This window comes from Lathyrus oleraceus, chromosome 6, assembly GCF_024323335.1.
Source record: "Lathyrus oleraceus cultivar Zhongwan6 chromosome 6, CAAS_Psat_ZW6_1.0, whole genome shotgun sequence".
Taxonomy (NCBI): Eukaryota; Viridiplantae; Streptophyta; class Magnoliopsida; order Fabales; family Fabaceae; genus Lathyrus; species Lathyrus oleraceus.
This window is the reverse complement of record NC_066584.1, coordinates 451,817,836-451,828,061: the sequence shown is the minus strand read 5'-3', so window position 1 is coordinate 451,828,061 and position 10,226 is coordinate 451,817,836. Positions and strand designations below refer to the sequence as shown.

Genomic DNA, 10,226 nt, shown 5'->3' with positions numbered 1-10,226 from the left:
AGACATATATGGGCGTCTAAAAATTTAATATATTACATGTTTTTATAGTTCATCGGATGATGAATACAAAGATGACCATGATACGTTAGACGTTGTAGAGAAAAAAGAAACAACAAATGAAAATCATGGAGGAGCTTATCGGGAAAGAGTTGTGGTGAAGGAAACTGAGAAATCGGGGAAGAAAAAAGCTAACGTTTGTGGTGTTGTTAACAAAATCGATAAGCATGGGAGTATGCACAAGAATATTTTTACTTATTTTCTTTCCATCTTTAATTTCATTTTTTCACCACTTATTTATTTTTAATCTCACATCTTTGTAAAATACTTAGAATATTTTCCATCCATATATTTTATTTCCACTTTATTTATTTTATTTTGACCATTTTTATTAACATTTTTACCCTTTGTTGTTGATGGTGGTTGATGAGATCTATTGGTCATGGTCTTTGGATTTTTTAGGGTTGATAAAATCTTTAACATTTCAAACATATAAATGAATGATCAATTGATCATTCATGATACTTTGGGGTATTGATAGGTTGCCCATATTTAATCATGTTTAAACCATTTGATGCATAGATGAAACCTCACTTATTAATCATTTCATATTGATCCATTTGATTGTATTGTTTCCATTAACCACTAACCATCTGACACTTATGTTTAAATGTATTACTTGTACATTAATTAATCTTTAACTTGTAATTATTTGGGTGATAAACCTTCCACTTGTAAAATCATTGATAGATGGACCTGAGGTTGTATAACTTTCTTTGGTTCAAATCTATTGTTAGATGATCATGGATCATCTTCAATACATTGCATCAATGATAAATTATCCCTTGATGCGCCAAAATTTGAATCCTTTGACTTGTGGATAGATACCTTAGGTAGTTACCATGTACATTTGTTTACTGGAAATTAACTATTCATCACTAACCATTGTTATTATCACCTTGTGATTTTATTTTCTTGTCAACCTTATTGTATTTGTAATTTACTTTCAATTACCCATCATCATCGTAATTTACTTTGTGTATTCATGTACGTCAATATTTCAAAATCAAAAGTAATAAACCCTTGATCCAACGTCAAGTGGCATTTTCCCAATCAAACTCAAAAAACAATAAAAATACGATTAGTAATATGCGCTACGAGCCTTAAATGGTGGGGAATGAGTAAGGATGAAGCTCTCCTACCTTTACTCTGATTATTTTGGACACAAGACGCTTGGCTTGTTTGTCTGAAATATTCGCCTCCGCCCATAGATTTTAGTGCAATCTAATCACAAACATTCTTTTCAAAAAAACCTAAAAACAACATCAACTAATCAAACTCATTTTTGTGCCTTAGGGAATCACACCGAAAACCCCTTTTCAAGGTAAAATCAACCAACACATAAACATTTTATACTTCGAACTACAGAGCTCTGATTCTTCATCACCCGATGAATGATACATAGGCACAAAGGCTCTAATCCTTGACGAGCACAACAATTAAAAACCAAAATCTCATTCATTCCCCTTTTCCTAATAATAATAAAGATAAATTTTTAAAAGATAAATACCCACGCACACTGATAACCTAAATGGTTCTCATGGAGTACCATAAACGTGAGGGGTGCTAATACTTTCCCCATGCGTCATCGAATTTCAAACCCATGTTTGGTTGCGAGACCAATCCTTGTCCACATACACTCTTTGTATATGTCTTTTCAAAGGGTTTATCGACTATTTTCCATTTCCTCTCTTATAGGAATAAATAAAATTCGGTGGCGACTCTGTGTCATTCTTCTTTTGACGCTTTCGATCAGTCAGTTCAATCGTGGTAGTGACACAACTTCTTTGAATTCAGATGCCCTAAGCTTCTGAAGTTCATATGACCAAATGTTTTGTTTCACAACTCCCTTTTCTTCACAACACTTGTTGCACTAAGGCATTCAGATTTTGCAGTTTTAATATTCACTTTGAATGTTCTATTCCTTACTTGTTCTGACTTTATAATCAGGTTCTGATTATATTCATATAGCTTCAAAAGATTGTCCCTCATGGTAACTGAAAAACCATTCTCGATTAATTGACCTACACTCATCAGATTGCTTTTCATGCCTGGAACATACCACACGTTCTGAATTAATGCAATTTTATCCTTATTCAGAACTACTCTAACATTTTCCAGTCCTTCAACATTCAAATACTTATCATCAATGCATTTGATCTTAGTACTCTTACCAGAGTCAAACAAAACCTTCCATTTCTTATTTCCAGTAAGGTGATTTGATAAACCAATGTCCATGTACCACCAGTATTCCAAAGACGCATTATCAGACTCTGAAGCCATCAATAACACAGATTCATCATCAGAATATTCTCTGGCTATGTTTGCTTCGCCTGACTTCCTTTCCTTGTTTGACCAACAATCAGCAACGAAGTGACCAAACTTCTTATAACAGTATCACTGAACTTTCCTTTTGTCATACTTCTCCTTCCCCTTTTGAGCACTCTTCTGCCTTTCAGAAGTTGAGGTTTTTGACTTCTGAACACCATCATATTTCTTCCTGGCTTCTGACCAAGACTGCTTCTGATATTTCTGACTAGAAACTGCTTTCAGAGTCTGCTGCTCTACCTCCATTTCAGAGTTTCTCTCAGCCAGACACAACTTTTGTGCCTCTAAACTACTTTGCATCTCTTCAATTCTCATGGATCTAAGATCCTTAGAATGTTCAATTGCTACAACAATGTAACAAAACTAAGGAGTAAGAGATCTAAGTACCTTCTCAATGATCCTTTCTTCATAAAGAGTTTCTCCATACGATTTCATCTCATTTATGATCAGAATCACTCTAGAGATGTGGTTAGGTACCTTCTCATTGTTCTTCATGCTAAGATTCTCATACTGCTTGTGTAGAGACTGAAGCTTCACCTTCTTCACTAATGCATCATCATCGTAGCACCGTACCAGTGTGTCCCATGCAACCTTCGCCGCCGTTGAATCAGCGATTTTCTCAAACATGTTCACATCCACACACTGATGGATGTAGAACAACGCCTTCTGATCCTTCTTCCTCAGATCACGCTGAGCATTCCTCTGCGCATCCGTTGTATTTCTCAGAAGTGCAACCGAAACGTAACCGTCGTTGACGAGACCAAGAACATCTTGAGTGCCAAACAACACACACATCATAATCATCCACTAATTCTATTTCTTGCCATCGAACACTGGAAGCTTAGTACTCAGATTACTGTCTCCGTTCATCTTCAACCTTTTACAATTTACTCAGATCACACCAAACACTAGTGTTTTCCAATCCCGCATAATCAAGAAATGTGATTCTGTTACGATTCTGATAAAAAATTCAACACAAATTCTAGAAACAAAATCACACAATGCCTCATCGTTCACTCGTGCTTCACTGTGGGTTTGAACCGGAGCTCTGATATCAATTATTGATGCACAAGATGAAGACGAAGATAGAAGAAGAGAGAGAATATAGAGAATTTAAATAGCAAACTTCCAATACACTTCAAAATGGTTACAATAAATGGTTACGCACTACTCCTATTGACAACTTCACTTGTTTATATACACAAACAATAATGTCACATAGACGAAAAATACTAACGTGCACTAGCTAAATAACGCTTAACAAAACTAATACTACTATTGAATATCGATTACTACTAACAAAAATGTTGGTTAATGAAATCCTGAAGTTGATTAATTACACAATTTTATATCAGTCATTCTTAATTAAAAAAATAAAATAAAATAAAAAAGATAAAATTCTATATTTTTTAAATAAAAAATATTTTATTTTTATAATAAAACCTTGTTTAGCGTATTGGTAATAAGTGAATAGTGTATGATGTTACGTAAGAATATCATTATTGTTGTATATCAAAAGGTAATGATTGATTTAATTTATTATATCATAATGTTTAATTTTTTTTTGAGGTGTGCTACTACACCTAATATTTTCAAAACATTTTAACCAAAGCACAAAACCAAGGCAAGAAAAGAATTATGAAAAAAAATAAAGTATAACTAACAGAATATACATTCGGTGTTGTTGTAAGTTTTTGTGTCATCCTAACATTTCTCATTTTTTTAAGCAAATTATGTTAATATCTTCTAGTTTGAGAAAATAAAGATACAAAGTTGGTGTGAGTTGGAGTTCTTTTAAAAAAATTATGAATAAAAGGTGGTGTAATAATAATAAAAAATTTGGTGCAAATAACACTTTCATAACTACGACTAGGAATATTTTCTCTCCTTTTCTTCTGTTTTGCTATATCTTTTGAGGCATGTATTTTAAAAATAAGGTCTTACCAATAGTCTTTACAAGAGCAACAACCATCCTTAAATCGATGAAAACGATGATTATCTCTCACAATAATTTCTCTTCCAACAATTCTGGAGATGAACTTAATGGCACTATGACAATCTCCACAAATTCTAAGATTTTTCGTGATCCTTATAGGCACTCCTTGAGGGAGAGCTATGAGACCAAAAGCAAGAGCAATTTTTTCACTGTGGTACCAAACTTCTGAAGCTTTTTCTTCATCTTCTAAATCAAAGAGTGATAGATTGGCATCAGGAACATACCCAGCCTCCTTCATTTCCCCTCTGAGCTTACCTAGCATAGCCTGAATTTCAGAGTTCCTTTCATGAGAACTATCTTTTGCTTGGAAAACATGGGTTCTGTTCTTTACAGCAATCCAACTATAGCCAACATTTTTCTTAATACCAATGTCTTTCATTTCCTTCCTGACAACAGTGGCTTCTTCCCATCTGCATTTAGCAATTACAACCATGGCCATAAGATCTATGATAATGTTTAAGTCGTATGAATGTGACAGCATCACTTTAGCCTCAACTCAATATGTTAGCAATTGTAGAAAAATGAAGGGTGGAAAAAATAATACCTGCCAGCAGATGCAAGCATATTAGAAAGAACTACATGGTTGCCAGAGTCAACATGATCGAGCTCGAATAATTTTTCAGCTGCGACTTTTCCCAATTTTGTTTTCCCGTGCATCCTACAAGCCCCGAGTAAAGCTCCCCATATTGAAATAGTGAGCTGAATTGGCATATTTTGAATAAATTCATACGCACGGTCCACCAAACCGGATCTCCCTAGAAGGTCCACAACACAAGCATAATGCTCAGAACCTGGTTCAATCCCATAGTTCATTCTCATTGATTCAAATATCTTCATGCCTCTCTTTACTGCCCCAGCTCTACTACATGCTGATAGTACAGAAACTAGAGTCACATAACTTGGCGCAATACCATGGCCACCCAATGTCATATCCTTAAATAGACGCAATGCCATGTCAACGTCACCTTGATGTGCATATCCACCTATCATTGCGTTCCATGTGACTAGGTTCCTTTCAGGCATTTCACTGAAAACTTGCTCAGCATTCTCTATACTTCCACATTTTCCATACAAGTCAACAAGTGCACTCCCAACAAATATATTCTCTTCAACACATGCCTTAACAGCAATAGCATGAACTGACCTACCCAATTCAAGTCCTCCAAGCTCAGCACAAGCACTGAGCACACTCGATATCATGAAATCCGTCGGCTCAACTTCTTTCCTTGCCTGAAGGAAAACCATACAAGCCCTCTCTTCCTCATGGTTTTGCACAAGAGCAGCAAGTATAGAGCACCACGAAACAACATTCTTCCTCCTTCCAATTCTACTAAAAACCATGTCAGAAGATACAATGTCCCCACATTTTCCATAGAAATCAATAAGCCCATTAGCAACCGAAACATCCTCTTTGTATCCACACCGAACTATAAACGAATGTAACTGCCGCCCGAGATTCAACCTCAACATGTCAACACATGCATTCAGAAACGCACAAAACGTAATGGAATTCGGCTCTCCATGCACACAAAGAAACTCCTTGAACGCCCCAATCGCATCCACAGACCGCCCATCTTGAACCGCATTAGAAATATAAGCATTCCACGTAGCCAAATTTCTATGAGGCATTTCATCAAACATGTTGCAAGCATCAACACGAAGACCAGTTTTACAATACATGTCAAAAGCACTGCACCCAACAAACACATCATATATCTGTCCACCTTTAAAAGCAAGGGCATGAACTTGTTTACCAGTCATGGGCATGTTCAGAGAAGCTGAAGCTTTGAAAACACAAGGATACGTGAAGTCGTTAGGATAAACAGAGTCACGACGCATGTTGGTGAAATGGAGTATAGCAGCGAGGAAACGACGGTTATGAACGCAACCAGAGATGAGAGAGGTCCAAGTAACAACGGTGGGGAGGTGAGTGAGTGAGAGAACGTGTTGAGCTGAGTTAAGAAGGTCGAGTTTGGAGTACATGTTGACGAGGTGGTTGGAGAGGAAAGATGGGAGAGGGGTGTCATGTGTTCTGATGATGTGTGCATGAACAGCACGACCAAGGATTGAACAACGAGTTGAAACAGATGATTCTAGTAAACTTCCTAGCAGATTTTGAGGATGTAAGTTCATTGTGTTCTTTTGATAATATTAAGGTACAATAGAATGGTGCATGCAAGTTAATTTAGATTGGTTTTCAGCTCCTAGATTCTCTCAGCAGCATACATTGCTCGCGTTAAACCTGAACTTTTCAAAAGAGAATCGCTTAGAATCTTATAAAAAATAAAATTTAAAGCACACTATAGATTACTAGTACACCACTTAAATTATTTTTAGATTTCAGAAATACTTCTTCCAACGCATCCAACACATATAATCTAGACCATTTTGAGTGACATTCTGGAGTTTGTATATCTCCAAAATCTATTTGTAGATGCATTTCTGTGACATATGTGCACTAGAATCAGAGGTAGAAGCCAGAAATCAAAAATTTGTATTTTGAAAAAATAAAATTATCATTCATAATATAAAATCAGCATTATATATGTGCTTTCAATATAAAATGAAACATTACATTTTAATATTTAGGTGGAGACTTCAACATCTTCGACTGATCCTGAAATCGTCGTTTTTAACTCTAGTAGAACTTTTGTTTCAAAACGTAAAAATGTATTCCACATACATCTACGACCTTCTTGAGTTCAAAGTTGTTGAACTCAATCTTCTATTTGTTGTCAATCGACGATGAACGATAGTCGAGCTTGACAATTTTTCGATTATCTCCGTAAGGTTAGAGATTATGCACTTCGTATTTTAGATCTGCAAAAGAGATATACTCATTTAGTTTAAACTTTTGCTCGGGTTCGTGCTGAAGAAGGAGGCATTTGCAACATACCAAATGATGTTTATTTGTGATATTTGAGACATTTTTTGTGTGTGAAGTAAAAAACAAAAGCTCCTTAATTTATAGAAGTTGTGGACAAATGTGGACCTCAAAAATTATATCATGTGTATTAGTCCTAATTTCGAGGATATATCTCTGGTACGACACTCTATTATCTTGTTTCGGAGATACATTTTTGGAACTTATCATGAACTAGGCTTAATAAATCAGGAACGTATGTTTGGGACCTCAAATATTTTGACAAAGAGAAAAAATGTATTAAAATATTTAGAAATTATATATATATATATATATATATATATATATATATATATATATATATATATATATATATATATATATATATATATATATATATATATATATATATTACACTTCATTAATATTAAGACACAATTACATACAATTATTGGTTTGGTTAAACAAAAAACTAAAACGAATTGAAAGATTTGTCATCGATTAAATGTATAAGTATGGGTGGTACCCCCTTTTACTTTTGTACATTTGATTCTCTTTCAATGTTGCTCAATTTTTCGAACTTTTGCATCCTTTCCGTAAATTGTTCTGACCAAGTCTCAACTTTTGTTGTTTAATTAGTTGTCCACTCTGACCAAGTTTTTATTTCCCACTTCTTTCGCATGTCATTGTCACAAATACACATCTTCTATCTGAACCATTATTGGGCATTCCGATTACCACAACAAATCCCAGTTTGGAGGTCTCCATACGAATCCATTGAAGCATTTGATCACGAAATTCAAATTCTTGCTCATTTTTAAATTGGTTGCCAACATGTACCACCTTCACAACAACACATTTGGCATCTTGGACATAACATGTTTGGAAAAAGCATCAGGATGCACCATATCTAATGAAAACAATTACAACAAAACACTCAATAAGTGCAAATATTGTAAACAGTGTTGAAATAATGAAAACACAAAGTTACCGGAGATGCATTTCCATATGAGTTCATAGAGACTCTGGATATGTATCTCTGGAATAAACACATGTTTTTCAGACTGAAAACAAGATTAATGTGAGCAACTAGGCTTGAAATAAATGATCTTCATCTGAAATTTCAACTTCTTTTGCTCCCTTTGATGTGACGAAACACAAGATTGAAGATTTGGAGTAAAAATGTGGACTAAGAATGGAAGGATTTTTGGTAAGGGTTTGAAGTAGAAAAACAAGTATGATTATGTGATCATGCAAGTGACTATTTTATCGAAACTTTTAAAATTTTCTTTAAGCTATAACAATTTTCGAAATTTTCAATAATATTAAAAATATTTTTTATTTTTTTATTGAATATGAACTATCAGAAATTTTATTTTGATTGAAATTTCTGATATAAATTGAAAATTTTAGAATTTTCAATAATATTTATAAGTTCAGATAAATTTCGAAAATTTTGATATATCACTATTGAAAATTTCATAAGAAAATTTGTTTCAAATAGTTTTCAAAATAATTTTAAAATTATAAAATTATAGGAGGTGTTAGATGACAAATTAAAATTTTCATCAATATCCATCTATATAACGATATGATTTATTGTAATTTCATTAACTATTTTTTATGGTCATCTTGTTCTAAATAATGTTTGATAGTATTAAAGTATACAATTCCAACATCTAATAATCGTAGCGACTTTAGGTTAATGGAGCATTCGTTATGGTCCCCATGGAAATTTATGCTACTTTAAAATACACTGACAGTGTAAAAGAATTTTACACCGTTATTTAATCATAGACGTCGGATATTAAAAGAAGTGTAATATTTATTTTAAAAATTTATAAAGTAATACAAACGGATGATGATGATGAATCGACGGTGTAAAACTTTTTACACTAACAGTGTATAGTAATTAATCTCTAACTAAAAATATCTGATCATATTATAATAGATTAATGAAAAGTTACCGTTAGGAAAAGTGACAATAGTACCAGGATCTAGAGATTCTATCTATAATATCAGGAAAAACAAGTTATCCTAATAATAAGAAACTAAATTCTAACTACCAAATTGAATCATATTTACACCAAACTAACAACCACATAAGTTTTAATATGTAAACGTCCCACAAGTTGGATTGTGAAGATCACAAAGGTAGTGCTTGGAAACAAAATAAAATCAATTTTTGGCTTATATATAGGCTTAATGAAAGAGTCTATAAGTTAATAAGAATAAACATGGAATAGTTGGATAAGATTGTCGCTTACTTTTTCTCGAATGATGTCGGAGTCAATATTGTTAAAAGTGTTGGAAAATCCAAGTGTTTTAATCGGTTAAAAGACGGTGTAATCGATTACAGTAAAGTCAGTTTTATTTCTGAATTGTAGAAAAAAGTAAATTTCTTACGTTATAATTGATTAATTTCAGACGTTAACGGGTTATCACTGAAGCTATTTTAATTCATATGTCAACTGTAGTCGATTAACCAAATGGTGTAACAGGTTATAAGCCTGAGTTTTGTTATTTTTCTGTTATGCAATTGTTTGTTTTGGATCCCAATCAATTCATAACACTTGTATAAATGTGTTGGATGCATTCTCATTCAAGGGTAATGCAAATTATCATTCTCACCCTCAACTCTCTCTCTCTCTCTCTCTCTCTCTCTCTCTCTCTCCACATTCCAATTTTCTCCATCATTGTTCACCAATCTTGTGGTCCAAATTTCCAACATTAGGCACCAGGAGCCTTGTTCTGATCCACAAACACCTAGTGTGCAACATGAATTATGTTTCAAATGAAAGATTCCATGCAAACATACCTATCTTTTATGAGAAGAATTACGACAAATGGTACAAGCAAATGAATGTGTTGTTTGGCTACCAAGATGTTCTTGAAGTGATCAAGAACAAGGTGAGTCCTCTTGTCTGAGGTGCAACAAATGCACAATAAGCCACGCATAAGGAAGAGAAGAAGAAAGATTTC

At 33.8% G+C, this 10,226-nt stretch overlaps 1 protein-coding gene across 1 annotated transcript; it reads right to left on the bottom strand.

Annotated features, from left to right (window-relative positions):
- Window positions 1-4,188: 4,188 nt before the first annotated feature.
- Window positions 4,189-6,740, bottom strand: LOC127097353 (pentatricopeptide repeat-containing protein At4g14850). Its single transcript, XM_051035848.1, has 2 exons — window positions 4,926-6,740; window positions 4,189-4,791 (listed from the first exon to the last, which is right to left on the bottom strand). The coding sequence occupies exons 1-2, from the start codon at window positions 6,512-6,514 to the stop codon at window positions 4,326-4,328; spliced, it is 2,055 nt and encodes a 684-aa protein (XP_050891805.1). The 5' UTR covers window positions 6,515-6,740; the 3' UTR covers window positions 4,189-4,325.
- Between the last annotated feature and the right edge of the window lie 3,486 nt (window positions 6,741-10,226).